Below are 17,828 nucleotides of genomic sequence, written 5' to 3' on the forward strand. Positions count from 1 at the left end.
AGGCTGTGCCCATGGGAACTGTGGGATAATAAATAAATGGGCATGGTTTTAAGCCACTGACACTTGTGGTAATGTTGTTATATAGCAGTGGTTAACTAATACTCCTATTTTAGGTATAAGCCTGGCTTGAGAGGGATGAAAAACTCTAAAAAGAAAACCTTAACACTATAGTCATAAATCAAACAAAAGAAGAGATGGGAGAAAGGACATTTAAATAAACCAAGGTGGGGGGATACAGGGAACCCTCTTTGAAGCTCATTTAAATAGACACAGTGGCATAACATAGGATGGTATGTAAACAATATTTATTGAGTGTTTACTGCATGTCGGCTGGCTGAGATGGAGTGGTGGAAAAGAAAGACAAGTACCCTGGCCTCAGGGTACAGTATCCTAGCGACAGAATACAGAAGTCTCAAGTCCTAAATAACCTCAAGTTCCTAATCCTATTAAAGGCCCCCAAGGGATTCTGTTTTGTGAAATAACATTTAGAAAAAGATGAACAAGGAAAGAAAAATACCCAACTTCGGGAAGACAGTGCACTATTAATAGATGGGAGAAGGAAAGCAGAACCAACCAGCCACTCTATTTCATGTCAGTCTCTTCTAGCGCTCAGAAAAAAAATCTCAACTAGAAAGAGTGGGAAACATTTCAGCAGTGAAATGAGTTTTAAGCCTTAGAGCGAGCGAAGGATCATGTGACCCAATTCCTGTTCACTGAGAATGAAAAGGGGAACCTAGAGACGTCACCATGTCCGGCCTAGATGGGTCACATGCCAGGGCGCAGGGGGAAATGAAAGATTATTTTGGCGATGAAAAAGAAGTCGATGTTCACATCAACGGAGGTGGTGAGTTTGCACTTTTTTAAAAAAAAAATCCTCTCTGTTCTAAACACAGCGGATTACAGGAAAAATGGGAAAAAGAGAAAAGTGGAATAACACATGCTGAGTCAAAACCAGAAACGCTGGATGGAGCAGGAGTGGCAGGCCCAGCATGACGGGCTCTGTATGTGTCGCGGGGCAGGAGCAGTGGCCTCTGGAGGAAAAGGGATCCAGAACGTTTTGGATGGAACAAGGGACAGGATGGGCCTCGGTGCTTGAAGCCGGGCCTAGGTGGCGCTGTCCCGCCAGCGGACGGAGGCTCGCAGCCCAGACCGGCTACTTGCGGCCTAAGGCTGCTGCTCCCATGGAAGAGGCAGGGTGACAACCCCAACACACAGGCCGCAATCTGTTAAGCCATCAGCCGGCAAAACCTGGCGGCTCGAGCAGAACTCAGCCCAGTCCGACAAAGGCTTGAGAATGAGTGTGTGCTAAAAGTCATCAGAGAGAGAAATGAAAGCATGGTTTCCATTAAAAGAAAAAAAAGTCATGAAATCAGGAGTCAAAAGAGAAACAGAAATAACCAATTAAAAATCCTACAAAGGAAATTAGTGAGTGAAATGAAAAAAAAAAGCGATAGATGAGGCAAACTGTAGAAAAGAGAGACGGTGAGTAAATTAATGTTCCTGTACACTGCTGGTGGTATTTTCATACGCTAATAAAAAAGAATGAAATAATAGCTATATTTAACAGCATGGATGAATCTCACAAATACAATGTTAAGAGAAACACACCAGATCAAAGTATACATACTGTATGACTCAATCTCTCACTTTTCTTTTTCTTACATTTTTAATATATAGTGTACTGAAAACATGCAAAACTAAACTCTAGTGCTTAGGGTTGCACATGTAACTGTTATCACTATAAAGAAAAGTAAGGAAATATTTTAATAACTATATATGGTGTCAGATGGGTACGACATTTATTGGGATGATTACCTATTAAGTTATATAATGTCAAATCACTGGGGCGTACACCTGAAACTAATATAATATTGTATGTCAACTGTAATTGAAAAATAAAAAATGATTTAAATTAAAAAAAAAAAAAAAAGTAAGGAAATGCTTATAGTAAAAATCAGGGCAGTGGTTGCCTTAGGGGGAGGGAGGAGCATGTGATCCAGAGCAGCACATAAGGGGTTTCTGTGTGTTGACAGTGCTCTGTTTCCTGGCCCTGGGTGAGGTTACAAGGGTCTTCTCTTGATAATAATTGGTTAAGCTGTACACGATGCATTTTTCTGTATGTCTCATATTTCACAATAAAAAAGGTTTTTTTCTGTTTTATTTGTTTTAAAGAGAGAATTTGGAAAAGTAAGGTAGATACAGAGAAACTCACCAGGATTATAACAGAGAAATAGAGATTAAAAAGGGCAGTTAAGAGACAGGGAGGGTGGGGGGAAAGGTTGCAATATCCACACAATAGCAATTTCAGAAGACAATGGCAACAATGGTAGAGAAGCAATATTGGAAGAGATAATTGCTGAGACTTTTCCAGAATTGAAGACAGACTTGTATCCAAGTCCTAACAGGATAAGTAAAAATAAATCCAAACCCAGGCACATCCTAGTAAAACTATAGAACATCAACGATAAGGAGAGAATGTTAACTCCCAGACGACAAACAAGATTATCTACAAAGGACCCACAGTTAGAACAGAGCAGCAGAGGTCTCATCAGCATCAAAAACGGCAACTAAGATAATACTGTATGTCAACTAATAGGAAAATTTTAAAAATGGTTTAAAAAAAGCAAAAACAACGGTTAATCAAAGATTTTTTTTACTCGTCCCAGAGAGATTTGCCACCACAGACTCTTATAAATACGATTTACTATCGACTGAAAATAGTACTAGTTATTGCATGTTTAAGAAAAAGGGGAAATGAAAAACTAAACATTCAAGGTCCTCATCTTGGCTGGGTAGTTAAAAACAGTAAACTATAAACACTCTTAAGAAAATGTGTAATTAAATAATACCTTAAAAATGGAAAGGCACTACAAAAGAAAAAAAAAAACAACCCAAAACAACAACAAAAAAATTAGAAATGCATTTCTTGCTTCCAAATCAGCAGAGGAAGAATAAAAACTAAGATGGATAGCTCTAGTTTCAGTTTTTAAAAGGCGTAGAAAGTAAAATTTTAATACCGCAGATTGCCAAGCCTAACAATAATCTGTCAAATTAAAGAAATGAGTGTTGCCCGGCCGGGCGTGGCTCAGCGGTTGAGCATCGACCTAGGATCCAGGTGATTAGGGTTCGATTCCCACTCAGGGCACAGGCCCGGGTTGGGGGCTCCATCCCCAGCAGGGGGCGCGCAGGAGGCAGCCGATCAATGACTCTCATCATTGATGTTTCTCTCTCTCTCCCTCTCCCTCTCCCTTCCTCTCTCCGAAATCAATAAAGACATATTTTAAAAAAGAAAAAGAAACGAGTGTTGAATATATGCTTTGTAAGCACTTACAGAAAAAAGGAAGCACTGTGACCAAGTGCAATTAGCAGGAACTTACTGAGAAAACGTTTTAACAATCTAACTTTATTCCCTGCTTTCTGTTTGTGGTTTGGTTTAATTTAAAAAAATTGTTTGTTACTTTAAAAAAATTAGAAGAATATGGGAAAGAAAAAATCGTATACTATTGTTAACATGTGTGTGTGGTGTGGGTGAGTTGCTAGGTTAGCAGTTTAAGGAAGTGACATGAGAGATGCCGCGAAAAGAACACTGGACTTGGGCCCTGGCCAAGCAGCTCAGTTGGTTAGACCGTTGTCCCAATACACCAAGGTTGCGGGTTCAATCTCTGGTCAGGGCACATACAAGAAGCCAACCAGTGAATGAATAAATAAGTGGAACAATAAATCTCTCCTCCCCTTCCTCTCTCAATAAATAAAAAATTAAAAACCAAACAAACAAAAAGTACTGGACTTGGGAGAGTAGAGTCCTGACTATCCAGTGGGGTGGTCTAGGCATCTAGACTCTGAAGACCAATAACTTGGATATTTGCCTCCTGGATCAGCTACTTACTAGCTGTCAAAAGTTTCTTTGGCCAAGTGACTCCAGTTTCACTTGTCTACTCTCACATTCCTCGTGTGTAAAACAAGGGGGGAGCAGGGTGTGGCAAAGCCTGTTGTCATAGAATCTAGTGTCCCTGCCTGCTTTTAAAATGTTATGAATCTAAACAAAGTTATATGAATTGAAACAAAATCAGAAAGCATATGCTTGTTAAGTCTCCAGATGAGACAAAACTGGAAGAGTAGCAAAATAGAAAAAGAATTCAGTCTGCATTGGCATAGGCTGAAATCACTATCGCGGAGGGTAACAGGAAAAAACAAAGAACTTTATTTAGAGGACAAAAGATCGGTGCAAACACAGAATGGAGACGACTTGGCTTGACAATGATTCATTTGGAAAAAGCGCTAGATATTTTAACATGAGCTCCTGGAGCCAATGATGAGATGAGGTTTTTCAGGCTAAATGAATGAACTCTCAGGCTAGAGCAGCCGAAGCAGCCAGGCTGCATATGGAATATTCTATTTTCTTCTGGAAGACACTGGCAAATGACCGAAGTCAGAAGGATATAGACAAAGGATAGAAGAGAAGGCTTTTCATTTTGGGAGGGAAGCTAAGGCCAGGTAACCTGTATCCCTCAGACCCTTTCCAGGCCTAAGGCAGCTGTAATTCCAAATGACTGGTTGTCTCCCATACAAGGAAAAAAGAGCAGCTTCCTATTATTGTTATAGATACCACATATCTGAGTGCCTATTGCTGTACTAAGTCCTTTCTATGGGGGGGGGGGGGCGACAGAGGGAGAGAGCCTGTAAGAGTTTAAGTTCCGAGAAGTATTAGGACACCTTTAATACACAGACCAAGTGTTTCACAAATGCTCCTATTATCCATAGAAAAGGGGTTGGGGCAGAGGTTACAGTGCTCATAAGGGAGAGGGCAAGAAATAACTGAAATAAACTAAAGATCCTTATGCTCTACGCTTACTAACTAATAAAATGTTTTAACTAAAAGCAAATCTAACACTTCTGAGAAAATTATTAGGTACTCCAGGAAACAAGACTCAATAAGTTTTCAGATCATACCCTATATTTGTATATTACAAGGGAGCCATTTAAAATTCATTGTAAAGAAATACTTTTAAGAAATGTATCTGATTTTACCAAGAGTACTGCTTCTTTGACTTTTGAAGTAAATGTTTCTAAGGTTTTTAATGCAAACTTACCATGCTCTATAGACTTAGGCTGACATATTCCTATAGGAATTTACAAATGGTTTAAAACAAATGATTTCGGCGAAATATGGCCTAAATCTCACTTCATCTCCCACATCAAAATGTAACACACACTATTTTGATGAAGAGACACATGAAGAGAGCTGCTCTGCCTTTCTGTGCCCACTGTTTCTCTTTGGAACACTGGGGCACTGTGGTCATAAAAACAGAATTTTCAAGCTGAAAGAGATATTAGAGCAAATCAATGCCTCATTATACGTTAGAAATAGAAAAACTTTACTTTGTGAAGCAGCTAGATAATAGCAATGTGGTTAAGGTCCCACAATTAATTGGTAAAAGAACTGAGGAACCAATATACTCAAGGTTTTCTGGGACCCCTGACCCCCAGCTCAGTCCCAGGCTCCTTCCACTCAACCAAATGTCAAGAAGAAAACTGAGGTTTTTCAGTCCTGTATATTATGATTTGCCAGAACAGGTGTTAGAAAACGCTGTGATTTTCTTAGTTTTGAATGTTTGTCATATTTTCCATATTGATTGGAAAGTACTTACTTCCAGTGCATAATACACGGGTTTGTCTCTGCCGAGCTTGTAAGCCACTGTGGTCAGAAGGCCATGCTCAGAAAATACACACTATAGGGAAGAGAAAAAGACTTCAGTAGTCAGGAAAATAAAAAAGATAGCTCATTATTTAAAGCTAAAATAACCTAGGTACAAAGTAATTCAATAAGTATAACAATTTTAAAAATCAATCTTAGTCAAAATTACCAGTATTAGGAACAATACACTACGAGTTTATCCTTTGTTCCAAATTACATTTGCATTAAGAATCTAACAACGTCGCTCGGCCGGGCGTGGCTCAGGGGTTGAGCATCAACCTAGGATCCAGGCGATCAGGGTTCGATCCCCGGTCAGGGCACAGGCCCGGGTTGCGGGCTCGATCCCCAGCAGGGGGCGTGCGGGAGGCAGCCGATCAATGACTCTAATCATTGATGTTTCTCTCTCTCTCCCTTCCTCTCTCTGAAATCAATAAAGACATATTAAAAAAAAAAATCTCACAAGGTAAAAAAAAAAAATCTAACAAGGCCCTAGTGTACATATCTCTCCAGCACAATTAAAACCTATAAAATTCAAAGAATGTAGAATGGTGTAAGAACCATTCAAGTTTCGTGACATCATTGAGCTCTTAATTAGCCCCCGATAAAGATTAAATAAGAGCAGCTTAATAGCAAATTATGCTAAAGCATCATTTATATGAAGTTAAAGAAGACTTTCACCAATTTTTTTATTTTTTAATCTTCACCCAAGGAGTGAGGATATTTTTTCCCACTGATTTTAGAGAGTGGAATGGAGAGGGGAGGGAGGAGAGAGAGAGAGAGAAACCCAGATGTGAGAGAGACACATCAATTGCCCCCCTCATGTGCCCCTCCTGGGGGAGGGGACGGGACCTGCAACCCAGGTACGTGCCCTCGACCAGGAACCAAACCCTCCTGTGGGCAGGCCAACGCTCTAACCATTGAGCCACACCAGCCAGGGAACCAATCTTTTGATTTGAAAAGACCCACCTTCCGGCCTGTATTACATAGTAAGAAGCAGCCTGTTCCATACCTATAACGGAGGGAGAATAAACAGCATGACGATTTTATTAAAAGTGGTGAAACATTAATAACACGAATTACTTAAACTGACACTTAGTACAGGTAAAAGTCATTAAAGTTTTGGAAAAGTTCTAAAAGCTAACCAATGTCCCATACTCCTTTTGGAGTCGTGTTTTAAAGATCAGCCTAGAAGAAAAAGTGCTTAGGGCAATCTTAATGGAAAAGTGCAGGCAAGGTACCCAGTGCTTAGCCAGTCATAGCTCAGGGCTGTTTCTATAAAATATCACTGAATTACAACCAATCTACCTTTAGCTACAGTGACGTTGCTGCTCACTCATGTGAACCGAAGCACTGTGACCACGAGCCATTCACCAGTGGGGCACCAGCTTAGCTCTGTCACTAGAACAGTCACAAGCAGAGACGCCGCTCTCTCCTGGCACAAAGGGAAGGCCAAGTCCAGGGTGTGGGACAGTGTAGCTGGACCGTGGGGACGAGAGTGGCACAGAGGGCAAAGCTACTTCAGGCCTAGTTTTCCTGTCCCCTCGGCAGGGCTGGGCGCTGTCACAGCGCTGGGCGAGTCAGGGCCGGAATGTGACAGTTTCCATGGAACAAGGGAATTTATTCTGTGGCAGCTTTATCAGCCTAAACTTCGGCCTCTGCAACAAGTCCGGCATGTGGACGTGAGTAGTTCTGACCTGTGCCAGGCAGATAAGCAGCCCAAAATGATACCAATAAGGGTCACAGGGCAACACTTTTCAACCGAGTTGGCTGTGATTGTCACCTTTGGCTTTCCACAAGCTGCCCTGCCTGAGGTCAGGATTCCCTCCCCATGAGCCCCGCTGCTATGCTCTGTGACATCCCGCAGGTGGGAGAAGGGACAGCACTCAGTGTAGGGGAGGGCAGAGGGTCCTCAGCAGCTCTGTGACATCCCGCAGGTGGGAGAAGGGACAGCACTCAGTGTAGGGGAGGGCAGTCAGCACCCTGTCAGCAGACCCCATCCGCTGCCTGTCTCGTGGAGCAAACAGAAACTGAGGGCAATTTTTTCCGATCAACATTTTTCCAGGTACCGGTTTTAAATAAGAATTAGCCCAATACATTCTATCTCTTCTCACCCAAATATATTCTCGGCCTGCTTGATGTACAGCTGACACACTGGGGGAGCACGGGATTAATGAATACAAGTTTTAAAAGACACCAGTCAAATAACATTAGGTACAGGTAATAATATATTTACAAAGTAAAACACCTAAATTACTTATACCTTTTTACTTCTGCAACGCCGAAAAGGCTATATATTTGAAGTTATACGTTTCAATAAATATTCATAAAATGGAAGTTAATGATTTGTTTCACACTTTTAAAAGAACTAATCTGTATCAATTTAGCACTCATATAAACATCATTCATGTGAACTGTGGTGCACAAAGTTCATGTGAACTTTGTTCCAAAGCACAAAGCTGATGCGAAGGCTCGAGGCACTTAGTCAAAGTGAATCCTTAAGTTAGTATACTTACTAAGTAATTAATGAGCATTAGCAATGTATGAACAGACTCCCTTGCTACAGTGAGGCCACAGCTTTCAAGGCAGTACACAGGCAACTGTTTATCTCATAAATTTTATTACTTTCTTCCCACTCATCCAACGGATCTGGTGCCTTCAGCATTTATATGGTCTGCCTCTCCTTCCTCAGACATCACAGAAAGATGTCTGGCTTTCCTAACCTCTCTGAAGGTAAAGGTTGCTCGCTATCCTTCAGAGAGAAGTGTGCTGAAGACGGTGCAGTGGGAGGGGGGTGGCCCTGGCCGAAGCTGTGAAGGCCTAAAAGCCTCATTTATTAGTGTCTCTGGGGAGAGGAGGCACCTATCTTAGGTTCTTTTTCTTAAAAGCAAAATTAATGTTCAAATGATCCATGTTCATTGTAAAGAAATTAAAAATACAGAAAAACTAAAAGAAAAATTAGAGTCACCCATAATCTGTTCCTCCACCTAAGAACAGAGATGGGCTTTCCACAGAATTCTGAGCTGTCACTGGCTCCCCGCTGAGTTTCAGAGAGATTAACTAAATTCTCAGTCCAAATCTCTCCAAATTCTTAAGAGTTTGTTCTGCTCATCACTTATCTCCCTTTAGTTTTACAGCCTCCATCTGTTCTCTGTTCAGAGCCTTCTCTGGTCTTGCTGTGACTAAAAACACAAACAAAATTCTCCAAACTTGGTATGATCCTGTTAACCTAACAAACTACCTACTTCACTCACCATTCTGGATGGTTGATTTTTACAAAGCACGTTCTGTCTTCTTGTCTCTATTTTTTTTTTACCTACCCACAACACATATTTGACCATTTGCAACCTGGCTTTCATCTCAAGCATTCTAAAAGCTTCATGGTTGGAGGTCCCGCTGAAGACCTAATTTCTATGTACAACAATCTGTTCTCATTCTCAGCCTCCACAACCTTTTTAGTCTTTTGCACTGCTGACCAAGCCTCCCTCTTAAATCTCTCTACCCTGGATTTCCACATTCTATTTTCCTGAATTCTCTATCTCTGTGTTTCTTACTTCTCCTAAATATCCCCTCTACCTGTATATATACTTTTTTTTTCTTGGTAATTTCATCTATTCCTATTGCTTCCAAAACATGACTTCTAAATAGGGGAAATTCAAAATTTCTACTTTTATACTAAACTCATTCCACATTTACAAATATGTGCAATATATAGCCCACCAGTATCACAAACATTTCCCAAACAGAAATTCTTCTACTTGAACCCGTTCCTTATTTTGGCTAAGCCTAACCAGTGGGCGCAGGTGAGTAGACTCCATACCTAGGCTCCTGTATCTTCTGCTTCTGCAGTGCCAAGGACATCCACCAGCAGCCTTCCTCTCTGTGCCCCAAAGGGAACCAAACCCACAGCCTTCTGGTGGATGGGAGGATGCTCCAACTGAGTCATCCGGCCAGGGCCCCATCCTTCTTGGTCCCTGATCTCATTATGAGCACACTGTCGTAGCCTCCCCACGGCCTCTTTGCCTCTAGCCTCTCCTCACTTTGACCTAGGGCTGCTCTATGATTAAACAAACAGCCCCAGTCATCTCTGAACACCAGCTCACAAACCTTCAGAAGTGTCCCAGTGCCTATCAAGAAAAGAAGTCCTCAGGCTCTTTCTGCCATCTCGGAGCCTGTGGAGGCTGCTGGGGACAGGACCTCTATAAGGACAACTATGTCTGCAAGGCTGTGGCCCAAGGCCACGTTTGCTGGTTATAAGCAGGGTCTCTGGAACCAGAAGGAGCACACAGATCTTAAAACTGAGGGTGACTATGCTCGAGACGAACATGAATGCTGTCTGGGCAAGAGATGTGCTCATGTGCACAAAGCAAAGGACAACACAGTGACTTCTGGTGGCAAACCGGACAAACCCAGAGTCACCCGGGGAAAGGTAACTTGTGCGCATGGAAACAGTGGCATGGTTCCTGCCAAATTCCCAAGCAACCCTCCTGCTAAGGCCACTGGACACAGAATCTGTGTAACACTGGCCTTAAACTTACTGAAAACTAAATAAATAAAATGGGTTTGTTCTCGTTAGAAAAAAGAAAAAGAAGAAAACTCCTCAGTCTGAAATCTAGGGCTTCACGCCATGATCCTGGCCTTCTTTCCTACCACTTTCTCCCCAAGTGTTCTCTAGAGCCTCTCAACAAAGCCTCCGTTTCCCCACCTGCATCTCTGTTCAGTGCTCTGCGCACTCGCCAATACCGCTCATTCCTCAGAGCACCTTGTTACTAATAGTCTTTTGTGATTTTTCTTCCCTCCCTTTGGAACCTAACAGCTGTACCCTAAAGTTCCTTAAGGCACCCGAAGTTCCCATTTATAATATGATTAACTGCCTATTTGTGCTCTTCCCCTCAGGACGAGGGCCAAAGACCTTCTAATTTGCTGCCCCCTCCTCCGAGCTGCAGACCTACGCCACGAGCCCTCCCTTACCTCAATCCATCATTTCAGGGCTTGCTGATAATGCTTAAGCAGAAAGAGGAACCCCAGGCAATTTTATTGGGTACCGTGTTAAGTACTTGACAAATGGGGTTAGCATCTCATAGACTAGCATTAGTGTTCCTGCCAAAGAGGAAAGAAGGAGGGGGGAAGAGCCCAGCTTTCTATCATTTGCCTTATTAAGCTGCCTGGAAGCCAGAATTCAAAGAGCATGTTTCCAGATCCATGCTGACTCAAGCTCTCTTGTTCATGGCAACCTCAGGATACCATGACCTGCAAACAATTTTTATTACCCCCTCTCCTCCCCCCCGCAAAAAAACCTCTCATACTCTCGCAGGAGGACTGCTGACCCTGCCAGACTACAAGAACATGTACTCTAAAATGTTAGGCATTCCACAGAAGAACTTAATCACCGAAGTTAAACACTGACGAGAGGGATTTAGGAAATTCTCAAGAAAAGAACAATAAAATGTAGATAGTCTCTTGCCAGGCCTGTGGAAATCTTTATCACACTGGGGACTATAAAAGTGCAAGAGTCTGGCTAAGTCAAAGCAGATGGATCTGGGTGCAAAGATTGCTTCTGTCACTTACTAGCTTAACCTCCCTGAGCATGTTTTTTTCACCCTGAAGTGGGAGCAATCTTAGTACTCTTAGATGTGGGGCTTGTTAAGACTCTACGCGTGTTAGTAAGGAGATGAGATTAGGAGAAAAATGCACCAAATCTCGACTTTTATCATTCCTTCTGCATCTTGTCAAAGGGGAAACTCCATGTAATGGAGAGAATGCAGTGCCAGGAGAATAGCATTGAAAGGTCCACAAAAATATGACTTTCTAGTTATAGTGAGAAAGTCTAGGGCAGGAACAATATGTCGAAAATTGTAGTTTAAAACATGGCTCTTCCTCCCCTCTGTTCAGCCCTCCCCTGCCGACCACCCCAAAAAAGGCATGGATACTGTAAACCAAAATTTAGTTTCTGGATTGGAAAAGGTATTGAATTTTATAAATGAAGGTTTTCACAAGCCTCACCAATGTGTTTACATGTGGCATAGTGTATTTTATTTGAAGGAGCTAAAGAAAAGCAAGTGGAAAAAATGTGTATATTCCTATTGGAACTCTTAAGCTATTGATTTTCAGCCCGGATGAACATCAAAAGCTTTTCCTCATTCAAAGCACCTAAGGGAAAAACAAAGCACCACTGGTTTTTAGGCCTGTTTCTTAAACTCACGTATTTTTGGCTTGTCCATCTCGGAAGCACATTTGTCCCACCAATGCCGCAGACTGGTCCCCCAAACACTGGAAGTGTAAATGACAATAAAGAACACTGAGACAATATTACTAATTTCCTTTTGAGACGAGCCATAGGACTTCGTTTTCCTTTTCTATTTATCAAGGAATGAATTGGTCTATGTTTTTTGCATTGCCTCCATTTGGCCAGTTTCTTATTTGTTAATACCCCATGAGATGATAGGTATGTGAAGGGAGTGTCAGAATTAACTTATTCAAAAGATTCTCAACCCACGTAAGAAAGAAAATGCGCCGATTTTGCTGCTCTTACGTCTTTCCCAGGGTTTGAAAAGGGGCAGGTTGATTGAGATCTAGAAGGAAAGCCTTCCCGTGGAAGGGGTGAGGGCGGGGAGGCAGCAGGGAGAGGTCAGGTGGGGAGACTTACCCCAGATATTGGCACACCTTCCAAGGCCCCAGCTTTCTAATAAAAATGTAAAAAAGAATGATGAATACCCGCAAATGGGTGGCTCTACTCACATAACTGCAATAGGAACGAGCGTGAATGGCGACATGCCAGAGCATGTGGGGCAGACAAGACAAAGCCAGTGTTTCAACTACATGAGGGGCTCAGAGACAGATATTAGAAGTAGCCCTAAAATGACAAGAAGAGACATGGCGCTGGAGAGTGGACACGAGACATCGGACTGGGGCTCTATTCCTGGTTAGTCAGAATTAAGCCACTGAGCAGGCCGCTGCGACTTCTCTGTGCCTTGATCTATTTATCTGCGAAATGGGGCCTGGGTTCTACGAAGACCGAAGACCGTTAATTCTTTGCTATTATCGCCATTACTGAGAAAAGACTAACACGTTCTTTAAAATGAACATATTAATCATAGCTATCAAGCCAGCATGGAACTGATTTCTTTTGGAAGGCTGCATTTTACCAACCCTTCCTCCTACCCGAACTGCTCTTCAGATAAGAAACACGACAGCGTTCAGGTATTGGGTAGCATTTGTTCATAGCTAATGTCATTCTTCAAGTTTAGATAAGCAAGAGTGAATTTATGTCACGAGGAGTGGTTTTTATTTTGATCAAGTATGGCCAGCATTCCAGGGAGAAAAGCAAGATTTAAGTGGCTGACTGTGTACTTCAACAGACTTGTTTTTTTAAAGAAACATACACTGACACAAAGCAATCTGTACTAGTATTAAGGGATTAAGGGGAAGGTAGGTGATCCCTGAGCTGGGTGTGATGTACCAGGAAGCGCCCCAAACAAAAGCCTTGGACCCACCCGCAGCCTGTGATCTGTGGGCCAGGCTCCTGGCCTCTGGGAGCTGTAGGCCCCCTTGCCCGTCAGAGTGAGGGCAGGGATAGAAGCCACCTCGCTGGCTCTGATGATACGGAAATCATAGCATGTGCGTGGGAACCCTTTAAAAGAAGCCTTTTCTTAGACCATTGACGCTGTTATCAAACTACCGGCAGGATCTACTGTGTGAGGTCAGGCAGGGAAAGAGTTCCTTTCTCTTCACAGGGAGGGGTCTCTGGAAGATTCCTGGGAACATCCTCTGATGAAGCATGCAGAAAAAGTGACAGTGCATTTCCAGCTAACTGGTCTCCAAGGCTGGTCAAGGTAGATGTTTGGAACACTTGAAAGTCACGTCTGATTTCCCTACTATGCTAAAGCCCAAAGCACATCACAACTGTACTTTGTAACTGGGACATCAGAAGTCCTCAGGCCAGGAAACTTAGCGCAGTCTTTCGTTTGGAAACATCACTTAAAAGAAACCCTAAAGCTTGACTAGAGCTTATCATAATTTGAAGAGAGTCACGATTCTAAAGAAATCTGTTTGGTAAATGGACTTCTGCTTATTTAAAACTAAATGGAAATGCACTGTATCTTTTCCGAATGAATGGGTAGAATAATTGGTGGGCAACCTACTCACCAGGCTATGAGAGATTTTCTATAGTCAGCAAGGGGGAAAAAGGGGGACAGAAGCATAATATTTTAAACGCAAGAGAAAACTAAGCCAGTTAAATGTTTTTTTCAAGCATCCTCTGAAACGGTTTCTCAAGAGTAGTTTTTTCTCTCTGACATGACTCAGTTTGTAGAGAGCTATAAAATCATCTACACGCTTTCACTATAGATAAGCAGTGACTACCCCTTAAACAACTCCCTGTTGCCTTAAAAGGCTTTATTATGAACAAAACATTTAAGAATTCTTGCTCAAGCTTTATCCAGAGCACTTAGTGTTCAACTTGATTACTGCTAACACTATAGAGTTTCTAATATTCGCCATGAAATGTCTAAATAATTTTCTTGCAATTTTTTCTTAGATGTACTTTTAAGTTTTATCATTAATTCCAGGTTTTCATGTTCAAACATCAGTACAAGTCCTCCTAGAGCTTTTCATCCCTGATGTGTAATCAAATACTCAATGATGCTAAGCACATTTTTTGCTAAAACTACTTTTTCTCTGAGTTTCAGTGAAAGCAACAGTAAAAATGTCCATTATGGAACCCAGTTTAATGAGCAATCACATATCAGAAATAGACTCTTTGCTTTCAGTTTTTTTTACTAGAGTTTTGCTCAGGCTGACAAAGAATGTAATCTAAAACATGGTTTGACCATTAAAAGAGGCTGTATACCAACAGTATTTAAATAAAAAATAAATTTAAAAAGGTTAGATTATCCCAGTAATACTTCAAAAATATAATACTCACAGAAAAGCCAATTAAAGTTTAAAAAATATAAAATGAATTGGTAAGGACTCTACAATTTTTAAGTTATAAAACGATTTAAATACTAAAATCTTATTTTATATACTACCAACATTCACAGAGAAGTCACAACCCTCAAACTATCAAATGTAACACAACTGATTTTTAAATTCTGAACAGTAAAGTTCTTAAAATGAAAATTTATATTTACCATTAAGCCATAGATCTCAGAAGAACTCCGGACATTTGGGAGAATTTTCATTGGAATTTCAAAAAATCTGAAAACAATAAGATTGTGTATTTAACACTTTGAAATAAATATCTAGAAAATTTACATGCACTTAAAGGTAAAAAAATGTAAATAGCAATTAGTAAATGGATGTACTTGAGTATAAAAGTAAATAGTAACAAATAAAGAAAGCAGCAGAACACAGTTGTATGACTAGATATTTAACATTAGAATTTTATACAAACCAATCAATAAAAAATAAAAAGCACACAGAAACCTAAGTACTTTTCTATAGCAACCTAATCTTCCTTGGAGAATAACTGAGGCAATTGCGTAATTTGGCATGTTTATTGTATACGCAACAATAGTCTCTCTTAAAAGATTACACAACAGCCCTGCAGGACGTGGCTCAGAGGTTGAGCTTCGACCTATGATCTGGGAGATGGAGGTTCGATCCCCGGGCAGCTGATCAATGACTCTCTCACCATTGATGTTTCTGTCTCTCTCCCTCTCTCTGAAATCAATAGACATATCTAAAAAAATAAATAAAAAATAATAAAAAAATTACACAGCACAGGCCTGTGTGTCGTAGCTGAAATACCAGCATTTAAAGTTTGGTGTTCCACTGACTTTGGAAAAAAAATACAATTTCGGTCACAAATAGGTAACATATTTGGAAAACTGTTTTTAGGGGAAATACGACTCACTCGCAGAGCTCCTTATCCCATTCCAAAGAATGAATGTTGAAAAGCATCGTCCTGCTTGCGTTCGTTACATCCGTACAGTGGACGCCTCCATTGGTTCCTCCTGTCAAACACTGGACAGAATAAATAGGACATGCGAAATTCGTACTGGTTTGCAATTTAATTTACATTTCGCCAAGGGCCATAATCAGCAGCAGAGCATATAAAGCAGAGCGGCACCTTTCCACTACTTAATTTGCTAGTTTTCAGCAGTGTTCAATAGAAATGCAAAGCGAGCTACATTTGGAAGTGAAAATTTTCTAGTAGCTACATTTAAAAAGCATCAAGAAGCAGGTAAAATTAATTCTAATAATACTACATATTTCATTTAACCCAATATATCCAAATATCCTTTCAACATAGAAACGACTAGAGACATTTTACCCTTTTTTGGATACTAACTCTTTGAAATTCAGTGTGTGTTTTACACCCACCACATGCCTCGATTCAGACCAGGCGCATTTCAAGGCTAAGCGGCTACCGTATTAGACAGCACAGCTCTAGTTAACTGATAGCTGAACAAAAAACCAGCCTTGTTTTCACCCTCTAATCTTTGGAAAGTGCAGTGTCTTACTAAATCTGGCAAAGTGGAAAACATTGAAATGTCTGCCTCTTCAGGATCTTCCTCAACCTTGTCTTGCTGTTCTTTTCGGTTTGCTTTGGAATAATTCTCCCTGGGCTGTGCCTGCACTGACCCAAGCTCAACCTTGAAAGCAGAGTTTTAAAATCTCTGATGTCAATGTCCCTAGACTGGAACTGAAAGCACCGATGCCTTCTTCTATAAAAGAAAATTTTTTTAATTACTTAATTTATTATCATCGTTATTACTAATTTTTAGTGCTGCTTTCTTTTAAAAATGTGGAAGCAATGAGGTAAGAAAGGAAGAAAAGTGGAGAAAGACATCACAGGGGGCACACAGGGAATGCGCGCCCTTGGGTTCCCTGCAGCTCCCAGCTCCCACATCGCGCCTGACTCTGGTTCCAGGTCACTGTCAAAGTGTCAGAACTAGTTCCACTGCGGCTGACACGTGTGAAAACTGCTGGCCATGACCACAGGGCACGGCCTGCTAACACGGTGTGTGTAAGGTGAGCTTCTGGACCCTGGTTTTCAAGGCCAGCTGTGGGGATCTGGCTGGTAGTAGGGACAATATTCCCTTGAAGCTCCCTGGATGTTGAAAACTGCTGAAGTCTTTACAAGTGAAATTCTGTGTCTGGGATTTGCTCTACAGTGGTCTGTGGGGAGAAAGAGTGTGTGAGTCTAGTTGAAACAAGATTGGCCATAGTCGATTGCTGTAGCTGTCGCTGTAGCTGGCTCCCTGCTGCTTTGGGTATGTTTGAAAATACTTATAAGAAAAATGAGACAGAGACAGAGACAGAGAGAGAGCATGTACTTTAAAGAAATATCTGGGAAATGTTTGAAATGTTACTTTTACTTATTCATGTCCAGCTTAGGCAAAAAGATTATATATCAGAAATTTCCACTACGATTTTTCATTCTATAGCTTAATTAAATAAGAGACAGGCGGCTGTGTACTGTTGAAAGCAAATGATAAAAGTTAGCCCAGGCGTTTCAGCGTGTTAAATAGTGTTTCTTCTAAGAAATGGCTAGTGGGAAACTTTATGAAAGGCAAGAGAGAAAGACGACCTAAATTACCAATTACTAATCACTGAAATTACTTAAAGATAATACATGAGATGTGGTTTTGGTAATCATACTCCATTTTTACTGAAATAAGGCAAGAAAAATGGAGGCCGAACTCTTAGTAAACAGATAGTAGGCATGGCAGTCCAAAACTGTTCTTTAAAAAATTTCTCCATAAATGCATTCTATTTAAACGTACCCAAATAAGCCATGAATCAATAGTCCCAAAAAGAGCTCTATCTTCTTCAACAGCCTTTTGAACTTTTTTCACGTTGTCAAGAAGCCAACGAAGTTTCACGGCACTGAAGTAAGTGCTAAGTGGGAGGCCTGTTTTGGACTAAAAAGAATTGCAAATTAAATTCATGACAGTTGTAAATAATACAAGACACCAAACAAAAAACCTCCACAAATCACAAAATATTCAGTGGCCCTAAAGGCATGGTATTATGGACAAAAATACCTTACCTATCTCATGGCACAGGAAGGCACGTTCATGAACAAAGATCAGAGGAACACGTTTGCAGTTCAAAGAGCATCCACGTAGCATAGTAAAAAGGAAATCAAATGGCACGATGCCCTGTAATCTAGATTTTTGCGATGACT

General features: G+C 41.1%; 1 protein-coding gene and 1 pseudogene across 2 annotated transcripts in view; one reads left to right on the forward strand and one right to left on the reverse strand.

The window, feature by feature from the left end:
* Positions 1-17,828, reverse strand: part of GK (glycerol kinase) — a 61,628-nt gene that overhangs the window by 13,077 nt on the left and 30,723 nt on the right. For both annotated transcript variants that reach the window (XM_087813486.1, XM_016209553.2), the window contains exons 6-13: positions 17,425-17,562; positions 15,549-15,658; positions 14,824-14,890; positions 13,838-13,855; positions 12,339-12,374; positions 11,895-11,962; positions 6,662-6,704; positions 5,649-5,729 (exon numbers count right to left, since the gene is read on the reverse strand). In XM_087813486.1, the coding sequence (XP_087669612.1) occupies positions 5,649-5,729; positions 6,662-6,704; positions 11,895-11,962; positions 12,339-12,374; positions 13,838-13,855; positions 14,824-14,890; positions 15,549-15,658; positions 17,425-17,562 (561 nt within the window). The remainder of the gene's footprint in view (positions 1-5,648; positions 5,730-6,661; positions 6,705-11,894; positions 11,963-12,338; positions 12,375-13,837; positions 13,856-14,823; positions 14,891-15,548; positions 15,659-17,424; positions 17,563-17,828) is intronic.
* Positions 9,906-10,244, forward strand: LOC107534443 (large ribosomal subunit protein eL33 pseudogene; annotated as a pseudogene).

Source organism: Miniopterus natalensis, chromosome X, assembly GCF_054644295.1.
Source record: "Miniopterus natalensis isolate mMinNat1 chromosome X, mMinNat1.hap1, whole genome shotgun sequence".
NCBI lineage: Eukaryota > Metazoa > Chordata > Mammalia > Chiroptera > Miniopteridae > Miniopterus > Miniopterus natalensis.